This window comes from Acomys minous (assembly GCF_964271855.1).
Source record: "Acomys minous genome assembly, chromosome: 2".
In the NCBI taxonomy this organism is placed as follows: Eukaryota; Metazoa; Chordata; class Mammalia; order Rodentia; family Muridae; genus Acomys; species Acomys minous.
Window position 1 is genome coordinate 49,161,412 of NC_140484.1, and position 20,032 is coordinate 49,181,443.

Here is a 20,032-nt window from a genome sequence, read left to right on the forward strand (position 1 = left end):
CTGAAGCATCCAAAAATGACTGGAAGATGATAGAAGGAAGGCAGTCTAATATGGTTCCTTTCCCTTCACTACTCCTGGGCTGCTTTGTACACACGGATCTGCCTGGCTCTGCCTCCCAGTGCTAGGATTAAAGGCGTGCACAACCACCCCCAGCTTAAAATGTTCTTCATTGGAATTGGATGTCAACCTACTCTACATAGGTTTTTTTTTCGTTCAAAAACAGAGCAAAATGTTCTTAATTGAAATTTTGAGAAAAATAGGTTTAGACTGCTGCCCACATCTCCCAGCCCGTTTGTTAGACAGGGTCTCACTGTGGTGCTAGTTGGCCTAGAGATTTGCAGGCCTTCTGATCACTGAGATTAAAGGCATATGCTACTGCGCCTGGCTTTCATCTTTTAAAGTCAGCACCACACTATGGAAGTCTGAAAGTTAGAATGTCAAACTTTGTTCTTGTAAACAGTTTTTATTAGCCTTTATTATAGGGGTGTGTGTGTGTCTGTAGGAGTGCAGGTGCCTGCAAAGAGGCCAAGAACCAAAGTTGGAGGTACTCGTGAGGCATTGGCATGCATGCTTAGGTAGAGTAATCAGTTCTTTTAACTGCTGAGCCTTTTCTGCAGCCCCAGGAAGGTTAGTGCTTCTTGAATTGGCCCCAGGCTAGTCATAATGTGCTTTGTGCCTAAAACAGTACAATTCCTTTGACCCATAACTTCAAAACAGTTCCGTGAAATAGACTTATCTTGCTCTGTAACCTTCTGAAACTGCTCAGAGAGTCGAACTAACGAGCCTCAGGACACACAGCTAATGATAAAATGGAACTACAGGTTTGTGTTTTTGAGACGGAATCCCACTGTAACCCAGCTGCTCTCGAAGAGATTCTCTTGCACCATCCTTCCAAAGTTTGGGAATACAGGAATGTTCCAAAGTGGCCTGGCAAGGGTCTGCAGTAAAGCAACTTGTTCTTTCCAGGTGCTCACTGTCTGGGGAGTGAGAGGAAGCTTTTGTGTTGAGGACCATGTTGGCAGGCTAGTGATGCAGTGACTGAATTCACCAAAGACTAGACCGATAGAAATGAAAGAATTAGCCGGGCGTGGTGGCGCACACCTTTAATCCCAGCACTTGGGAGGCAGAGGCAGGCGGATAGCTGTGAGTTGAGGCCAGCCTGGTCTACAAAAAGAGTCCAGCACAGCCAAGGCTACACAGAGAAACCCTGTTTCGAAAAACCAAAGGGGGGAAGAAAAAGGAAAGAAAGAAAAAGAAATGGAAGAATTTTTAAAAATTGGCCAGGCGTGGTGGCACACACCTTTATTAATCCTAGCACTCAGGAGGTGGAGGCAGGTGGATTGCTTGATTTCGAGGCCAGTCTGGTCTACACAGTGAGTCCCCAGGACAGCCAAGGCTAAACAGAGAAACCCTGCCTCAGAAGGAAAAAAAAAGTTATTTATACATTGGTGTTCTGCCTCCATGTATGTCCGTCAGGTCCCATGGAACTGGAATTACAGACAGGTGTGAGCTGCCATGTAGATGCTGGGAATTGAACCCAGGTCCTTTGGAAGAGCAGCCAGCGCTCTTTAACTGCTGAGCCATCTCTCCGTCCCAGAAGTAGAAGACTTAATGAAATATCACCAAAGCTTCGTGTGTGTGTGTGTGTGTGTGTGTGTGTGTGTGTGTGTGTGTGTGTGTGAGAGAGAGAGAGAGAGAGAGAGAGAGAGAGAGAGAGAGAGTGAGAGAGTGCAATATGTAACATAATGTGGGAGAAAGGAAGGAAAGAAAAGCTCTTTGCAGGGTTAGGTGGAAATTTCTTAGCTCTGATCAGGAGGGACATTACTATGGGCTCTTATTTGGTTGGCTAGGTGACAAGACATAGTGCTGAAGATGAATAACTTTCACAGTGTGGTATGCATGTCCTTGGGACTGGCCTTCAGTCTCAGCATGTGCTATTAAGGGTCAAACTTCTCCAACTATAGATCTGCCCATTAAAGAGTGGAAATTCTACCAGGTGTGGTGGTGCATGCCTTGGATCCCAGAGCTTAAGAGGCAGAAGCAGGCAGATCTGACACCCCTACACCAATGCACATAAAATAAAGTTAAATAAATTATTTAAAAAGTTAAAAATTTTTTTCCAAGATGTATTTATTTATTATGTATACAGTGTTCTGCCTGCATTTACACCTGCAGGCCAGAAGATCTCATTATAGGGAATTGAACTCAGGACCTTTTGAAGAGCAGCCAGTGCTCTTAACCTCTGAGCCATCTGTCCAGCCCTAAAAAACATTAAACAAAACGGGGGAGGGGGGGGGACCAAAACAGTGGAATTCTCTGGTAACAAGGCCTTAAGATAAAGTGTAGCCAAAGTAGCTTTGTTTTGAGGGTGATACATCTAAGATGGCATCCGCAGCAGCCACCTTTTTTCCTGTGGTAATGTGGATCTCCTTGCCTTCCCAAGCTCCTGCCTCTACTCCATCTGGGAACAAATAAACCCCAAACAGATTATATACAGCTTCACTAGATCTGCTAGGACCCTGACAGGTCTGGGCCTTCATCTTCTTCTGTCTCCAAATGGCTAGCGGGGTGGACAGACACGCAAATGTGATCAGGATCAGCCAGCAGCAGCCCAGATGCTCCTGAGGTGATCAATCAAGGCCTTCAGGAATGGCCTCACTTTTATGGGTGGACACACACTTTGGTGCTCAAGCATGAAAACCACAGCAAATGTCAACCTAACTCAGCAGGGTCAGTAGCCTCAGGTGGAGTTGCCATGGTAACCCCAGTTCCATCCATCTGTCGTTTACAGCTCAGTCTCAGAGGATTTTCTTTTCTGAGCAGCAGCAGCAGCAGCAGCAGCAGCAGCAGCAGCAGCAGCAGCAATATCAAACCCTGAAAGGAAGAGAGGTGGAGGCGCATGTCCATGTTCTTATGCAGGAGGCTCCATTCTGCAATTAAAAACTAAGAGCTGGAGAGACGGCTCAGTTTTAAAAGCTCTTGTTGCTCTTAGACAGGACCTGGGTTCAGTTACCAACAGCCATGTTAGTAGGAGATGGAATCACCTACTATTCCATCTCAGGGGATCTGACTGCTCTGGCTTCCTTGACCACACTCTGCACTCGTGTGCACACATAACATACACATTAAAATAAATAAATAAATAAATTCTGGGGCTGGAGATGGCTCAGCAATACTTACTCACCCGGGGTGGTGGCCCACACCTTTATCCCAGCACTCAGAAGGCAGAAGCAGGCCGATCTATCTGTCAGTTTGAGGTCAGCCTGGTCTACAGAGCAAGTCAAGTACAGCCAGGTCTGTTACACAGCGAAACCCTTTCTAAGAATACTTCCTCAGGCTGGAGAGATGGCTCAGAGGTTAAGAGCGCTGGCTGCTCCCCCAAAGGTCCTGAGTTCAATCCCCCAGCAACCACATGGGGGCTCACAAACCATCTATAATGAGATCTGGTTCCTTCTTCTGGCATGCAGGCAGAACACTGTAAACATAATAAATAAATCCTTTCTGTTTGTTTGTTTTGTTTTTGTTTGTTTTTTTGAGACAGGGTTTCTCTGCGTAGCCTTGGCTGTCCTGTACTCACTTTGTACACCAGGCTTGCCTCAAACTCACAGTGATCCACCTGCCTCTGCCTCTGAGTGCTGGGATTAAAGACATGTGCCATCATGCCCGGCCTAATAAATCTTAACAAGAGTACTTGCTCTTCCAAAGGGGTCTGTTCTCAGCACCCACAGGTAACACATAGCTCCAGCCTCAGGAAATCTGATACCCTCTTCTGACTTCCTCAGGCACCAGCACACACATGGTGCACAGATACACATGCAAGCAAAACACTCATACACCTAAAATAAATATTTAAACATTTTTAGATGAAAATGATTCTTTTTTTTGTTGTGTATTTTGGGACAGGGTCTCTCTGTGTTAGCCTGGGCTGTCCTGGACTCACTCTGTAGACCAGGCTGGCCTCAAACTCACAGCGATCCACCCACCTCTGCCTCCCAAGTGCTGGGATTAAAGGCGTGCGCCACCACTGCCCAGCGATTCTTTAAAATAATAAAGAGCAAGCCAGGCATGGTGTGGCGGCACACGCCTTTAATCCCAGCACTTGGGAGGCAGAGGCAGGCGGATCACTGTGAGTTCGAGGCCAGCCTGGTCTACAAAGTGAGTCCAGGATAGCCAAGGTTAATACAGAGAGTCCCTGTCTCGAAAAACCAAAATAATAATAATAAAGAGCATATCAATTACTAATCTATTTTTATCATAAGAATATACATCTTAAGTGCAACAGAGAGATATGATTCTATAGAAAGATAAGGCAAAATAGATAAGATCTTCAAAAATCTCAGACATACAGAACATGGCATTTTAAAATGTTTTTATTAGTTTAAAGATTGACTGCCGGTTGTGGTGGCACACACCGGTAGGATTTGCTGAAGGAGGCAGAGGTAGGAGGATCACAAGTTCGAGGCCAGCCTGCTCTACAAAGTGAGTCCAGGCCAGCCAAGGCTACACAGAGAAACCCTGTCTCGAAAAACAAAACAAAACAAACAAACAACAAAAAGAAAAAAAGAAAAAGAAAAGAAAAAAATAAAAAGATTGACTGACAATGAGACAGGTTAACTCCTGGAAACACCCAGCCAACCTCAAAGAAGATGATGAGCATCAAAGAACCTCCCTATGGAGTTGGCTTCAAATGTGGCAAACAAGCCACTGGGCAAAATGTCATTGTTTCTACTACAGACAGAATTCTGCCTTAAAATGGGCAAGCTTGGATGCAGGCAGAGTCGACAGCCGAACTCTGCCAAGACAGAGTAAGCAAGTCCTCAATAGTTCCTGCTTCACAAATATGTCTATCAGATATATTGGGCCAGAAGGCTGAAGATGATGCTCCAACATTATAGAGAGTGTTGGGTGACTGATCAGGCAGCAAGTTGTCTCTGTCATTTTTTCACTTTGGAAGTTGCTAACCTGCACTTCCTGTTTACCCAGGTAATCAATTGTACTCCTTCTCAAGTCTCTGATGGGGTTGAAAACCAGACAGTTTAGTTTTACAATTAAGCTTAGTTGTTTACGGGTTAAGATGTTTTTTAAGTCTAAATAGATGGTTTAAGTTGATAAATGATGATATGATAGATATTGATTTACATTCAGAATTTTAAATGCACCAAGATAGGAAAGATGCTTTCTCTGAGGCCGCCAAATACAAATAGCCAAAACACTAAGATTGTAACATTTATCTAACTCCTGACTGTTTCATGGTTCTTCTTGCTGAAGGTAGTTTATTGTCTATATGTGTAATAATATAAATGTGTATGTAAAAAATAAAAATATTTAATAAGAAAAATAATCAAGAGCACTGAGGATGTGACTCAGTGGTAGAACACTTGCATATCTGATGCAAAGCTGTAGGTTGATCATCTGAACCACAGTAAAAAAAAAATTACTTTCTCAGGGTTTCCTATATACCACGTTAGCCTTCAGCTTGATACGTAGCCAAGGATAGTATTGAACTTCTGATCTTCCCACTCTAACCTCCCAAGTCCTGGCGTCACAAGTGTGGATCACCTCACCGAGTCTATGTCCTGCAAGTTCTAGACAGGCTCTATAACAAGTGAGCAGTATCCATCTTTACACAGGACTGGGGAGATGGAGAAAACAAGTAAAGGAGCTTGTTGTATAAGCCCAACAACCTGAGTTCAATTGTTGGTCTCTACATGGTGGAACAAGAAAGAGCATCAGCTTCTGCAAGTTGTCCTCTGACAAGTACATGCACACACATAATTTTATTATTTTTAAGATCAGAAACTGGAAAGCGGTGTAGTGGCGCACACATTTAATCCCAACACTCCGGAGGCAGAGGATTCTGCCAGCCTGGTTCACATGGTGAATTCTAATTCAGTGTGAGCCAGGGTGACACACACCTGTTAACCAACCCACACGAGCTGTTGCTTTAAGAAGCGCCGCTCACGTGACCAACGACGCCTCGGTGCCTTTACTGCACATTCACACTGACCAATCTTGAGGTGGGACGCCTCCTTGGTGGGCGGGAAACTCAGCAGACAGCCACCGATTGGCTCCGCCTATGGAGGGCGGAGCCTGGGCGCCGAGAGAGGGAATTAGTGTGAGCCCGGTGAGTGGAAGCAGCCGCCGCCTCTCCATCAGGGCGCCCTCACAACGCCGGAGTGTGCAGGTGAGCAGGCCCTGCCGGGACCCGGGGCTCCGCGTCCCCCGGTGGGCTGCTCACTAGCCTCGGAGCCCGCGGGGTCCCGCCCCTTCACTGAGCACACGTGACACAAGTTCCGTAACCCCTGACCTCCCTACTCCACCCCCACGCCCTCTGGCTCTGGGATGAAGGAAGGTGGGTCTGAGGATGCGCAACCCAGAGTCCCCTGGAGGTCGGTTCCCACGCTTCCTGTTCAGAGGGACTTGGAAGTGAGGGTGTGCAGGACAGGAGACTGAGGAGTGAGAGACCCTGGTCACAGACCGGACTTTGTGAGGTCTCAACAGGGGGACCATGATAGAGAAATTCCCGCCTGGCTTTACACTTGAGCAAGACTGAGTGCTCCCATTTTACAGATGGGCAAGCTGAAGCGTACTCATTCAGTGGTGAGTGACCGTGGAGGGACTCCAAATCGTTGGGCTACAATGCCAGGCCTAGTTCAAACACAAGCCTACTGCTCGTTTATATAATACCCTGCATTGACTTAGAGCAAAGAGGTGTGGGTCCTTGACGTCGAAATTACTCAGTGCTAACTGTTTGATCTTGGACAGTCAAGGCAACCTCTGTGAGCTATGACTTCCTTGGCTTTGTGAAGTGGACACAGCATATCTCTCGTTTCATAGGATGGGGTCATGGGGTGTTGCTAGCTGGAAGCCACAGGCATTTATGTGTGTAGAAACATAGCTGGGCTAGAGAGGTGGCTGCTCTTCCAGAGGACCCAGATTGAATCCTCCAGCACCCCCTGATTCACAACTGCCTTGTAACTCCAGTTCCCGGGGACCTGGCACCCTCACAAAGATACATGCATGCAGGCAAAACACCAGTGCGCACTGAGATGAATAAGTCTTTAAAAAGAAAGAAAAAGAAAAATAGCTATTCTCAGCTAGGAGCAGTGGCCCATGCTTTTAATCCCGGCCCTTGGGAGGCAGAAACAGAAAGCCCTGAGTTGGAGGTTAGCGTGGTCTACAGTATGAGTTGTAGAACCAAACAGCTTTTGTCTCAAAACAGTAACTGTCCTTTCTTTTTTCAGCAAGTGTTAATGAGGGCATAGTATGTGCTGACACTGCTGGACGCTTGGGATGCAAAGGTGAGCAAGCTGGCCATGGTCTTTGCTGGTGTGCAGCTTACAGTCTACTGGGGGACCACGTGCTGATCCCCAGCATCCCTTTAAAGAGAGTGGGATTGATGGCAAAAAGCTGTGTGCGGTGAGCTTGTAACCAGTGTGCCAAGGTAGGTTGGTCTCAGGAGCCTTGCCGAGCAGCCAGCCTAACCTGGTCTGTGGACCCCAGGTTCCAGTGAGAGACCCTGTCTCAAAAAATAAAGTGCATAGCTCCTCGGGAGGAATGGTACCAAGGTTATCTTCTGGTAGGAAAGCTCTTTACCTCTGAACTTTATCTACAGGGTTTTTGTTTTTTGTTTTTTGTCTTGTTTTTCTTCAGGATAGGCTTTCTCTGTGTAACTCTGGCTGTCCTGTTACTTGCTCTGTAGACCAGGCTGGCTTCAAACTCAGAGATCTGCCTGCCTTTGCCTCCTGGGTGCTGGGATTAAAGGTGTGCACCACCACTGCCTGGCTCCAGCCTTCTTTTTCAATGTTATTTGAGATTGCCAGAGTTCTTAGGGTAACCGTGAACTCACTTCGTGCTTCAGGTGGGCTTTGAACTATTCATCTGCCTGACTCATAACTGCTTTGGAGCCAAAGTACAGGGACAGTTACACAATCCGGGAAGACCTTTTTGAGCAAGTAACATTTGAACAGGAGTTTGAAGGAGGGGGGGAGGGAGTAGATTGCTGAGTCAATGATATTTGGGAGGGGGCTGGAGAGATGGCTCAGAGGTTAAGAGCTCTGGCTGTTTTTCCAAAGGTCCTGAGTTCAATTCCCAGCAACCACATGCAGGCTCACAGCCATCTATGAGGAGATCTGGTGCTCTCTTCTGGCATGTGGGCACACATGCAGGCAGGACACTGTATAGATAATAAATACATCTTTAAAAAAAAAAAGCTACTCGGGAAGGAGAACAAAGCAGCGTCAAACAGAAGAAACACAGTGGACTGAAATAAGGAAATGAATGCCGCCATGGGAGGAAGTGCAAAACGCAACAGACACAGTAAGGTTTCGTAGACAGTGCATGCAGAGCCTTTCTTTCTTTCTTCCAAAAGCATCTGGAAGCACTGGGAGCAGAGCTGTCGGGGCTGCTTAGGCTGCCCGGTGGTCTTAGAGATAGAGAATGATGAACCCAGCGGGGCGTGGTGGCGCACGCGTTTAATCCCAGCACTCAGGAGGCAGAGGCAGGCGGATCGATGTGAGTTCAAGGCCAGCCTGTCTACAGAGAGAGTCCAGGACAGCCAAGGCTACACAGAGAAACCCTGTCTCAAAAAACCAAAAAAAGAAAAAGAATTACGAGCTGTTGCTGGGGCCTTGCCTGCTTGGCCATCTTGGACTGGGCCCTGCTGAGCCTCTAAGCTCAAGAGCAAGAGGAACAGCCATGGTTGGAATGGTCCTGCTTGGCCCCACGGTACTGGGCAGCTTTTCAACCTTCTTTTTCCACTTGTAGCTCCACCGGGGCCATGTCAGAAAGAGAAGAGCGAAGGTTTGTGGAGATCCCTCGGGAGTCAGTTCGCCTCATGGCAGAGAGCACAGGGCTGGAGCTGAGTGATGAGGTGGCCGCTCTGCTTGCTGAAGACGTGTGCTACCGTCTGAGGGAGGCCACACAGGTGTGCTGGCCTCGGCTCCCCTCACTCCTTCTCCTTCTGTTCTTCCCTGTTACTTGGTCACACACTGACGTGTTCAACACATGTATGCCTTCAGCCTTGGGCTTTGAGAGCAGGAGACAGTTTAGATCTTTTAAGGAGCCCCCCTCCAGCCAGCCAGGCTTCTGGGAAAGACCGCAGTTGCTGAGCACTCTCTCAGGACATTCTCTCACGATGTCACTCTGCACCTGTGACACTGAGGCACACAGTGGGGGACGAGATATTGGGGAGTTGTACCAAGGCTGAGCTGGAAATGCAGGCTTTCTGATCGCTGGTGTGGGGCCCTCTTTGTGTTTTCAGTCTACCCCATTTCCTTTGTGTGTGTGTTTGGGGGGTTTCCCACATCTGCTCCCTGCCCCTTGACTCTGGCTTCTGTTCCCCCCCTTAGAATAGCTCTCAGTTCATGAAACACACCAAACGGAGGAAACTAACAGTGGAGGACTTCAACAGGGCTCTCAGGTGGAGCAGTGTGGAGGTGAGTGGACTTTGGCCGCAGAGGGCTCAGGTGGCATGAGGCCACCTCTCCTGTTCAGATCAGGGCTGACAATGTGGTGAGACATGAAGACAGACACAGTGCAGTAGGCCAGGTGCTGGGTCCAGACCAAAGGAATATGAGTTCCCAAAATAGTGGAAAGGCCCCTGGGGGCCCCTGGAGGATGAGGAAGGCTTCATAGAAGAGGTAGAGCTTGAGCCAGGCCTTAAAGAAGCCAGGCTGGGGGTGGGGGTGGGGCGGATGCTGCAGAGATGGCTCAGCTGTTAAGAGCACTGTCTGTTCTTACAGAGGTCCTGAGTTCAATTCCCAGCAACCACATGGTGGCTCACAACTATCTACACTGGGATCTGATGCCCTCTTCTGGCCTGCTGGCAGACAGAGCACTCATATACATTAAATAAATAAATAAATAAATAAGTAAAGCTAGGGTTTCAGGCAGACAGAGCACTCATATACATTAAATTAATGAGTAAATGAATGAAGCCAGGCAGTAGTGGTACACGCTTTTAGTCCCAGCACTCAGGAGGCTATGTGAATTCGAGGCCAGCCTGGTCTACAGAGTGAGTTCTAGGATAGCCAAGGCTACACAGAGAAACTCGGTCTTGAAAAAGTAAGCCCCCCACCAAAAAAAAAAAAAAAAAAAAAAAAAAAAGGAAAAGTAAGCCCTTCCCTCCCACACACAAAAAAGAAAAAAAAAGTGCTGAAGAAATTGAACTTGAAGTACTCTAGGAATAAAAGGGCATGCTGGGTAAGGAAGCAGCCTGAGGATTGTTTGAGGCTGCAATGTGAGAGGCTGGCAACACAGCAATGGGGCGCAGAAAGGCAACACCCTCCCTGATCCAGTGAATTCTGTGCAGCTCTGAGCCCTGGGTTCTCGCTTCAGGGCCCATGGCCTGCCCTCCAGCATAGGATAGGCTACCTGCGCCATGGCCTGCCCTCCAGCATAGGATAGGCTACCTGCGCCATGGCCTGCCCTCCAGCATAGGATAGGCTACCTGCGCCATGGCCTGCCCTCCAGCATAGGATAGGCTACCTGCGCCATGGCCTGCCCTCCAGCATAGGATAGGCTACCTGCGCCATGGCCTGCCCTCCAGCATAGGATAGGCTACCTGCCCCATGGCCTGCCCTCCAGCATAGGATAGGCTACCTGCGCTATGGCCTGCCCTCCAGCATAGGATAGGCTACCTGCGCTATGGCCTGCCCTCCAGCATAGGATAGGCTACCTGCCCCATGGCCTGCCCTCCAGCATAGGATAGGCTACCTGCGCCATGGCCTGCCCTCCAGCATAGGATAGGCTACCTGCGCCATGGCCTGCCCTCCAGCATAGGATAGGCTACCTGCCCCATGGCCTGCCCTCCAGCATAGGATAGGCTACCTGCGCTATGGCCTGCCCTCCAGCATAGGATAGGCTACCTGCCCCATGGCCTGCCCTCCAGCATAGGATAGGCTACCTGCGCCATGGCCTGCCCTCCAGCATAGGATAGGCTACCTGCGCCATGGCCTGCCCTCCAGCATAGGATAGGCTACCTGCCCCATGGCCTGCCCTCCAGCATAGGATAGGCTACCTGCCCCATGGCCTGCCCTCCAGCATAGGATAGGCTACCTGCCCCATGGCCTGCCCTCCAGCATAGGATAGGCTACCTGCCCCAGTCAGGAGACCCCATCCTGGCTCTCGTTCCCTCGCTGAATTCACTCAGCTTGTCAATCCTCTTTCTCTTCAGGCTGTGTGTGGCTATGGGTCCCAGGAGGCATTGCCCTTGCGCCCCGCAAGGGAGGGTGAGCTCTACTTTCCAGAGGATCGAGAAGTGAACCTGGTGGAGCTGGCACTGGCCACCAACATCCCCAAGGGCTGTGCAGAGACGGCCGTCAGAGGTGGCTGCTAGGGGCCTTGGGGTTAGGACAGGAACCGGAAGGGCCAGCTGTCAGGTATGGCAGAATTCGGAGGGATAAAGTCCTGACAGACACCCGTCTCCCCTGACTCTAGTTCACGTCTCCTATCTGGACGGCAAAGGAAACCTGGCACCTCAAGGATCAGGTAAATGGGAGTGTGGGGAATGGGCTGTCGGGACGGTGAGGGGCCTCTGGGCCTTCTGGCCTGCATCTCACAAGCATTTATGGGTGCCTGCTGTGTTCTAAAGGGACACAGGTCCAGAAGGCTTATGGTTACGGGTGCCATCCTGACCCGTCACCATTGGTAATGTATGTCGGAGGCCGAGACAGAAGTCTAGGCTGCATGCCGAAGCCCCTGAGTCTTGTACACTGGGAGCTGGTGACGAGAGCAGGGAGCGTGTGTTGCAGAGGTGTGGGTGGGCGCAGATGGAGCCCGGTGCAGCTGGAACAGCTGGAGCCTGTGCCTGCTTGTTCTGCTTGAGTGGGCTCCCTGTGGGTGGGTGCCGTGGTGGTTGTTGGACAGCAGGCTGAGGAAGCTTCCAGAAGGCTATCGCTCCCATCTGTGACTCCTTCCTTTCCTGGCCTCTCACAGTGCCCAGTGCAGTATCTTCACTGACAGATGACCTGCTCAAATACTACCAGCAAGTGACCCGGGCTGTACTAGGAGATGATCCCCAGCTGATGAAGGTGAAACCGTGGGTCTGCTTAGGCGTTCAAGTCAAAGTTTTAAATCCTTATGAAGTATTTTCAGCTGTCTAGTTCCTGTCTTCTACGTACGAACTAGTTCCTATGGTGGGACCTGTCCTCTAGTCATGTGTGTGCCCTGAGTGGCCCCTGCTGTGCCGGGTCGGAGCCCTTTATGGCCTAGAGAGACCCTCGTCCCCTGGGCAGAGGGCAGCGCAGCAGTGTGTCTGATGACTGCGTTCCCATTTACTTATCTCTCTGGATTTGGTAAGGAAGGGAGAAGAAATAGAGGTCCAGGTTAGGTGCCCCAGGTGCCCAGCCCAGCCTGTTCCGCAGACCCAGTTCCCACCGGTGGTCTTTCCTCATCCGCCTGCGGTCAGATGAGCGCTGTAGTTTACCCAAATCATGTGACCTTACTGTGTGCGGTGTAGATCCTCCGCATCTGGCTGCTGCTGTTTCGCTTAAAAAACTAAGAACATTGCAAGCACCTGTTTCTATCCTCAGAACTTGGCTGCTGGGCTAGCCGTGCATTGACTAGCATGTTGAAAGGGCTAGATCGGAGACCTAACCCTGTAAGACAAACATAGAGGCAGCCATGGTGCTCTGGGCCCATCATCTCAGCACTGGTAGGAAGACTGCAAAATTGAGGCTGGACTGTGGCTTCCTTGTAAGACCCTGTCTCTGTAGGACAAGAAAACCCGGGGAAACAAAACCTTAGCTCTTGGCTTTGTTTCTTAATCACCTATGGCTGGCAGCTGTGGGGTCTGGGAGCTGAACTCCTCTTCCCTTTCAGATCTTTATCCAGTGGGTTTGGAGAGTCGTGGTCACAGTGGTTCATGGATGGAGTTGGTTTCTTTGTTTGGTTTATGTTTTTTCTTGAGATAGAATCTCTCTGTGTAGCCTGGTTCCAGGCTTGGCATACCATGAACTCAGAGATCTGCCTGCCTCCCCTGGAGTTCTAGGATTAAAGCTGTGCATCATCACCCCAGCTATTTGCTTTGTTTCTCAAGATAAGGTTTCTTTGTATAGCCTTGGTTGTCCTAAAACTGACTGCTTTATAATTTTGTTTTTGTTTGTTTTGGGTTTTTTTTTTCTTTTCTTTTTAAAAAATTTTTAGTTTTAGTTTTTGTTTCTTTTTTGGTTTTTGGAGACAGGGTTTCTCTGTGTAGCCCTGGCTGTCTTGGACTCACTTTGTAGACCAGGCTGGCCTTGAATTCAGGTGACCTGCCTGCCTCTGCCTCCCAGTACTGGGATTACAGTCGTGCCAGAGCACTGGGCCGCTTTTCTATTTTTTAAGGAATTATTTCTTATTTTATGTGAGTGAGTGCCTGCGTGCCTGCCTGCATGCCTGCCTGCGTGCATTTAAGCGCGCCTTCTTTGTTCAGGGCCTGTGAAGGTCAGAAGAGGGCATGTGTCTCTAGAAGGAGAATCAGAGGTGTGAGTTGTTAGTGCATGCTGGGAACCGAGCTCTGTGAAAACAGCAAGTGCCCTTAACTGCTGAGCCATCTCTCCAGCCCTGGATGAAGATTGTTGTTGTAATAAATGTCTTCTGTCTTAGAAGGTAATACCAGCGTATATTTATTGTGGAGCTACATACGCTATAAAAGCATACAGTCTTTTGCTCACTTACTCAGGGTTACCTTAATGTAAACATAAGGGGTATCTGGTTTTACAAGTTACCTTTTTTTACCCTTGGTTTTTGTTTTGTTTGAGAGAGAGGGGTTTAGTCTCAGTCTTGCTATGTATCCTTTGGCCTGGCACTCACCATGGAAACCCAGGCTGGCCTCACACTTGCAACAATCTTTATGTTTCAGCCTCTCAAGTGCAGAGATTACAGGTTCAGCCACCAAGCCAATCCTACAGCTTGCTTGCTTGCTTGCTTTCTTTCTTTCTTTCTTTCTTTTTTTTGAGACAGGGTTTCTCTATGTTATCTTGACTGTCCTGTACTCACTTTGTAGGCCAGGCTGGCCTCAAACTCACAGCGATCCACCTGCCTCTGCCTCCCAAGTGCTGGGATTAAAGGTGTGCGCCATCATGCCTGGCTCGGCTTTTTCTTAGTTAAAAATATGTTGAATTACTAGACATGCTGGTGAATACCTGCAATTCCGGCTCTTGGGACATGGGACGCAGGGGATCAGAACTTCAATGTTGTCCTCAGCTACAGTATTAAAGGCCAGTCTAGGATACATCAGACCTTGCTTTAAGAAAAACAAAAATATTATTGGACGATTAGATTATATTCTCATTATTGTTGTTGTTGTGTGTGCTTACACATTTGTGCACGCTATGGCACATGTGTGAAGGTAAGACAACACTTTGTGGCTCTTTTCTATCTTACATGGTTTCTGAACTTTGAACTTAGGTTGATGGCCTTGGTCAACATGTGCTTTTATCAAACTCTGAACACTCCCATGGGCCCTGCCTTTCTGAAAGGAGGGTCAGGCTGGCTGCGAACTTGTCCTCTAACTAGCTGCCTTGTGTACCACACCTTGCCTGGGGCCACTTTAAAAAAAAAAAAAATTGACAGAAAGTACTTTTCGTGTTTGCATCAGTGCGTTTCTTTAGGTTAAAACTGGTGGATGCAATTTCTGGTTCAGGGCATGAGTATTTAATATAACAAATAGTTGCTAACCCACCCTCCAGAACGGTGGTTTCCTTATATTGAGGTGGTTTCTTTCAGGTTGCCCTCCAGGATCTGCAGACAAACTCCAAGATCGCAGCACTCCTGCCTTACTTTGTTTATGTGGTTAGTGGGGTAAGTGACCAGTTTTCTAGTGAAGATGATTCTGCCATGTTTAGGGTTCATAGCAGATGCTGTTGGGCTAGCAGGCTCCTGTCTCCCTATGTCTCTCTAACTACCCCCCCACCCCCCTCCCTCTGCAAACAGGTTAAATCTGTAAGCCATGACCTGGAGCAGCTGCACCGACTACTGCAGGTGGCCCGGAGCCTGATACGGAACCCACACCTCTGCCTGGGGCCCTATGTCCGGTCCCTGGTGGGGAGCGTGCTCTACTGTGTCTTGGAGCCACTGGCTGCCTCTATCAACCCCTTGAATGACCACTGGACTCTGCGAGATGGGGCCGCCCTTCTACTCAGCCACATCTTCTGGTAGCCACTGGGGTTAAGCTGAGCAGAGGGTGGGATGGCTTAACAGAGTTGATTGGGTTGTGGTAGGGCGCTGTGTGAAGCCTCTGGCTTTTAGATGAAATGTTGAGTGTGGAACCTTTCCTTAAAAGTCCCCTAGCTGACACAAATACCAAGATCTTAGTCTTTTGTCCCTTGGATCTTGGGCCAGTCAAACCTGATAGCCTATCCCAGAGTACCCTACAAATGTTCAGCTCCTTATGTGTGGTCCCTGCTTCTCTGTCCTGACTGTTGCTCCCCACAGGACCCATGGGGACCTTGTAAGTGGCCTCTATCAGCAGATTCTGCTCTCCCTGCAGAAGGTTCTGACAGACCCTGTTCGGCCTCTCTGTTCTCACTATGGGGCTGTGGTAGGACTGCATGCTCTAGGCTGGAAGGTGAGGACACTGGCTTTTCTCACAGATATTTGATAACGGCTAGGTGTATTGGAAAACATAGTATTCATGTGTATTTTATTGTTTATTGTAGAAGTGGTGTGTGTTTGATAACTAGGCCAGATTTAAAGTTTAATTGTTAAGAAACAGCCAACAGTATACCTTGACTGTCCTTTTTTTTTTTTTTTCTTTTTTTCCCCTCTTGACAGGGTTTCTCTCCAAGTAGCCTTGGCTGTCCTGGACTCACTTTGTAGATCCACCTGCCTCTGCCTCCCCACTGCTGGGATTAAAGGTGTGCACCACCATGCCCGGTTTGACTGTCTATTATATGTAAATGTGTTATCTCTTCAGAACTCCTATTTGCTTTTTTAAAAAATAAATTCCTGTCCATTCCTTAACACCATGTTATGAAATATACCTTCAATTTCTTTGATGTTATCTCTTGCCAGAGCAGCCATGTTCTGAATTAAAATTCCTCTACAGTACTCCACAGCCTATAATCCTAGAGTTTGGGAAGCTAAGGAAGAGAATTCTTATGAATTCAAGGCCTGGTCTGGGTTCCCAACATGGTCATTTCAACAACAACAACAAGAAACTGGTTTTGTTTTGTTTTGTTTTGTTTTGTTTGTTGTTGTTTGTGGCTGGAGAGACAGCTGTGGGTGCTGGGAACCGAACTCTTATATTTATGGTTGTGAGCCTAGCCTTTAACAGCTGAACCATCTCTCCAGCCCGAAACTTTTTTTTTTTAATGGTTTTTCAAGACAGGGTTTCTCTGTGTATCCCTTACTGTCCTGGAATAGCTTTGTGGACCAGGCTGGCCTTGAATTTACAGCACTCCACCTGCCTCTGCCTCCTGAGTAAAGGCATATACCATCATGCCCGGCTTATTGTTTTTTATGTGTATGGTCTGAACTGAGCTCTAGTCTCTCTAATGAGAACAGCACTTTCCTGCTATGTCGTAATGATTAATTATGCCTTATTAGCCCATGGTAAATGCCAGTAATGGGGCATTTTATACTTCTTGTATATGTCTTTATTCCTTATGCTTACCAAAGCTTGTACATATAGTAGATCCCAGAGAAATGTGGGGTTATTTCAATGCTGGAATTGAGGACTGAGCTCTGTCAACAATCAAGTAGATCTGTGAGAAAGGGTATTCAGAGTACATATGGGAAAAGTTTGCTTAACTGCTTTCCCTCTTTCTCTTCTAGGCAGTGGAACGAGTCTTGTACCCACATTTGCCCACTTACTGGACAAATTTGCAGGCAGTGCTGGATGACTATTCGGTATCTAATGCTCAGGTCAAAGCAGATGGGCACAAAGTCTATGGAGCTATTCTGGTGAGCACCAGCCCCAGCTTCCCCTTCCTGCAGGAGCTTAGCAGTTTTACTATGACTGCTACAGAAATGACTCCTGGGCCCAGGTTCCTACTAGCTCTTTGTTTACAGGTGGCCGTAGAGCGACTACTGAAGATGAAAGCACAGGCAGCAGAGCCCAACCAAGGTGGCCTTGGTGGGAGAGGGTGCCATCGTGCAGAGGACTTGCCTTGGGACAGCCTTCTCCTGCAAGAGTCTCCCCCCGGGGGCGGCGCGGAACCAGGCTTTGGACCTGGTCTCCCGCTGCCGCCAGGGGCCACGGGACCAGAGGACCCATCTTCCTTGACCCTTGCAGACATCTACCGTGAGCTATATGCCTTCTTCGGTGACAGCTTAGCCATCCGCTTCGGCACTGGGCAGCCTACGCCCACAGCCCCCCGACCACCGGGAGACAAGAAGGAGCCCGCGGCCGCCCCGGACTCAGTGAGGAAGATGCCGCAGCTGACCGCCAGCGCCGTGGTCAGCCCGCAGGGGGACGAGAGCCCATGCGGCGGGACCCCCGTGGCTGCTTCCGCCGCTTCGGAGGGTAGGCCGCTGCCGCGCGTGCACCGGGCGCGGGGCACTCCTCGGCAGCAGGGTCCCGGCGCGGGAACCCGTGATGTCTTCCAGAAGAGCCGCTTCGCGCCCCGCGGCGCCCCTCACTTCCGGTTTATAATAGCGGGGCGTCAAGCCGGGCGGCGCTGCCGTGGGCGCCTCTTTCAAACTGCTTTCCCCGCGCCCTACGGGCCCAGCCCTGCGTCCCGCTACGTGCAGAAATTGCCCATGATCGGCCGTACTGGCCGCCCAGCCCGGCGCTGGGCGCTCTCGGACTATTCTCTGTACCTGCCTCTGTGAGGCTGCCGAGCCTCCCAGAATAAAGCTATACCCGGAAGTGACGTATTCGTGCTCGTGGGCGGGGCTTGGGCAGTTGGCTTCCTGGTGGCCTGGGCGTCATGGCGCTCCCCTGGTTGCAGCGAGTTGAGCTCGTGCTCTTCGGTGCCGCCTTCCTGTGTGGGGCTGTGGCGGCCGCGGCGCTCACCCGGACCCAGGTGGGGCTGTGGGGCGGGCGGCCTTGGGGTCCAGCCGGCCGGCAAGGGGGCTGGCCACGGTGGCTACACCCGGCTTGGGGCTAGAGCGCCCAAAGTTGTTTCCTTGCCAAAGGAACTGTAAAAGCAGAGCGTCTTCCAGCCCAATATGAACTTGTTAGTTGCTGCATAAGCTTACTAGGGCGCTGAGACACATAGATGAGGCCCAGTTTGTGCATCCACCCAGTAATGGTGTCAGATGATTGTAACGCGATGTGTGAAATGAGAAACGTACATTTACTGCTGCTGGGAGGTCTTGGTAAAAAAGTCACTATAGGAGTGTAAAACGCCTATTTTTACAGATTAGGAGAGCTTGCTAAAGGGCAGGCAAAATCAGGGTTTACTCTAGAATATCTGTTCACAGGGAGGGCCGAAACTTGATTTGTCTTCGATTTTCGTTTTTTTAAAAAAATTTATTGTATATGAGTACTTTATCTGCAGAAGAGGGCACCAGATCACATAGATGGTTGTGAGCCACCATGTGGTTGCTGGGAATTGAACTCAGGACCTCTGGGAGACCAAGCGGCGCTCTTAACCACTGAGCCATCTCTCCAGCCGATTCTTTATTTTTATTTATTTATTTATTTTTGGTTTTTCAAGACAGGGTTTCTCTGTGTAGCCTTGGTTGACCTGGACTCACTTTGTAGACCAGGCTGGCCTCGAACTCACAGCGATCCGCCTGCCTCTGCCTCCCGAGTGCTGGGATTAAAGGCGTGCGCCACCACGCCCGGCTTGATTCTTTATATTTATAACCCACTGAATTGTTTGATTCTTTATGGGCCCTGCAGGTTTTGTTTCCCGCAGATCCCTATCAATTGCTTGTTTCACCTAACTTGTGAACTAGCCACAACATCTGACGGAAACCTGCACACTGGGGAACTGAACTGAAGGACTCAACAGCTTCTCTCCACAGGGCTCCTTCGGTGGTAGCTGCCCCTTGTATGGTGTGGCTGCCCTCAATGGCTCCTCTCTGGCCTTGTCAGGTCCCTCAGCCCCTTCCCTCTGCTACTTTGTGGCTGGGGCTTCAGGGATGCTGGCGCTCTACTGCCTTCTGCTTCTCTTCTTCTGGGTCTACAGCAGCTGTATCGAGGACTCCCACAGGTGACTGCCCTACTGAGGACATGGGACTGAGGTGAGAGGAGTCTCATCTCAGCCACAAAGCTTTTTTTTCTCTCCCTCAGAGGCTTTATAGGGCTCCGAATCGCTTTGGCCATCTCAGCTATAGCCATCTTCCTGGTTTTAGTGTCTGCCTGTCTACTTCGATTTGGCACCAATTATTTCTGCAATTCCATCATCTCCTTGAACCGTACAATTAGGTAATGGACAGGGAGGGAAGCCGGGCAGGGACTGTCTTCCCTGGGTGGGACAGATCATAAAAGTTCCCATTTTATCCCCATCAGCTGGCCCTGATTTCTAAGGACACGTGTGTGTTTAGAGCATGCCCCCTCTTTCTCACAACTGTCTCTTTGACCTCACAGCTGCTTTGAAGCCCAGAAATTCTCATGGACACCTCCTGGAACTGCTGTGCAGTTTTATACCAACTTACACAACGCTGAAGTGAGACAAAGGGATATGCTAAGATAAAGTAACTCTAGTAATGTGTACTAAGCTCAAAATAACCGTGGTCTGACCAGACAGACGGTGTGTGGGTAGTACTGGCTTGAAGACTTCTCCCTCCTCATGTCCCTGTTCTCTCTCACAGACCTCCTCCTGGGTGAATCTGATACTGTGGTGTGTGGCCTTGATGATCCAGGTCATTCAGTGCAAGTTTCAAGCCACCCCATACCAGTCGCAGAAGAGGGGTGACCCAGAGTGGGGCTCTGAGACGGACGCTCTTGTTGCACACCGCCAGGGTCACTCCTAAAGGATACTCAAGAGTGCTTTCTACATCCAGAACCTCTATACCCAAGTGCCTTCGATCCTCTTGCCTCCCTGGGACCTCAGTTTTCCCTCTAGGAGGGAAACGTTAGAACAGCCTCCCCCTCTGCTTTTTCTCAATATTTTTTGTACCAAAATAATATGTTACTTTTCTTCATAACGGTATG

At 49.3% G+C, this 20,032-nt stretch overlaps 2 protein-coding genes across 7 annotated transcripts; both read left to right on the top strand.

Annotated features, from left to right (window-relative positions):
* Positions 1 to 5,995: 5,995 nt before the first annotated feature.
* On the top strand, positions 5,996 to 17,799 carry TAF6L (TATA-box binding protein associated factor 6 like). 6 transcript variants are annotated; one of them, XM_084773459.1, is made up of 12 exons: positions 5,996 to 6,184; positions 7,245 to 7,301; positions 8,767 to 8,926; positions 9,351 to 9,437; positions 11,177 to 11,327; positions 11,440 to 11,490; positions 11,938 to 12,032; positions 14,710 to 14,784; positions 14,917 to 15,137; positions 15,418 to 15,550; positions 16,759 to 16,887; positions 16,996 to 17,799. In XM_084773459.1, exons 2-12 carry the CDS (start codon positions 7,294 to 7,296, stop codon positions 17,755 to 17,757), a joined length of 1,872 nt encoding a protein of 623 aa, XP_084629585.1. In that variant the 5' UTR covers positions 5,996 to 6,184; positions 7,245 to 7,293; the 3' UTR covers positions 17,758 to 17,799. The 6 variants fall into 6 exon arrangements, with proteins under 6 accessions (XP_084629585.1, XP_084629588.1, XP_084629587.1 ...); XM_084773462.1 differs by lacking the exon at positions 5,996 to 6,184 and adding an exon at positions 6,241 to 6,352; XM_084773461.1 differs by lacking the exon at positions 5,996 to 6,184 and adding an exon at positions 6,242 to 6,389.
* On the top strand, positions 17,798 to 20,025 carry TMEM179B (transmembrane protein 179B). Its single transcript, XM_084773488.1, has 5 exons — positions 17,798 to 17,951; positions 18,901 to 19,088; positions 19,169 to 19,303; positions 19,466 to 19,544; positions 19,690 to 20,025. The coding sequence occupies exons 1-5, from the start codon at positions 17,856 to 17,858 to the stop codon at positions 19,849 to 19,851; spliced, it is 660 nt and encodes a 219-aa protein (XP_084629614.1). The 5' UTR covers positions 17,798 to 17,855; the 3' UTR covers positions 19,852 to 20,025.
* Positions 20,026 to 20,032: the final 7 nt, after the last annotated feature.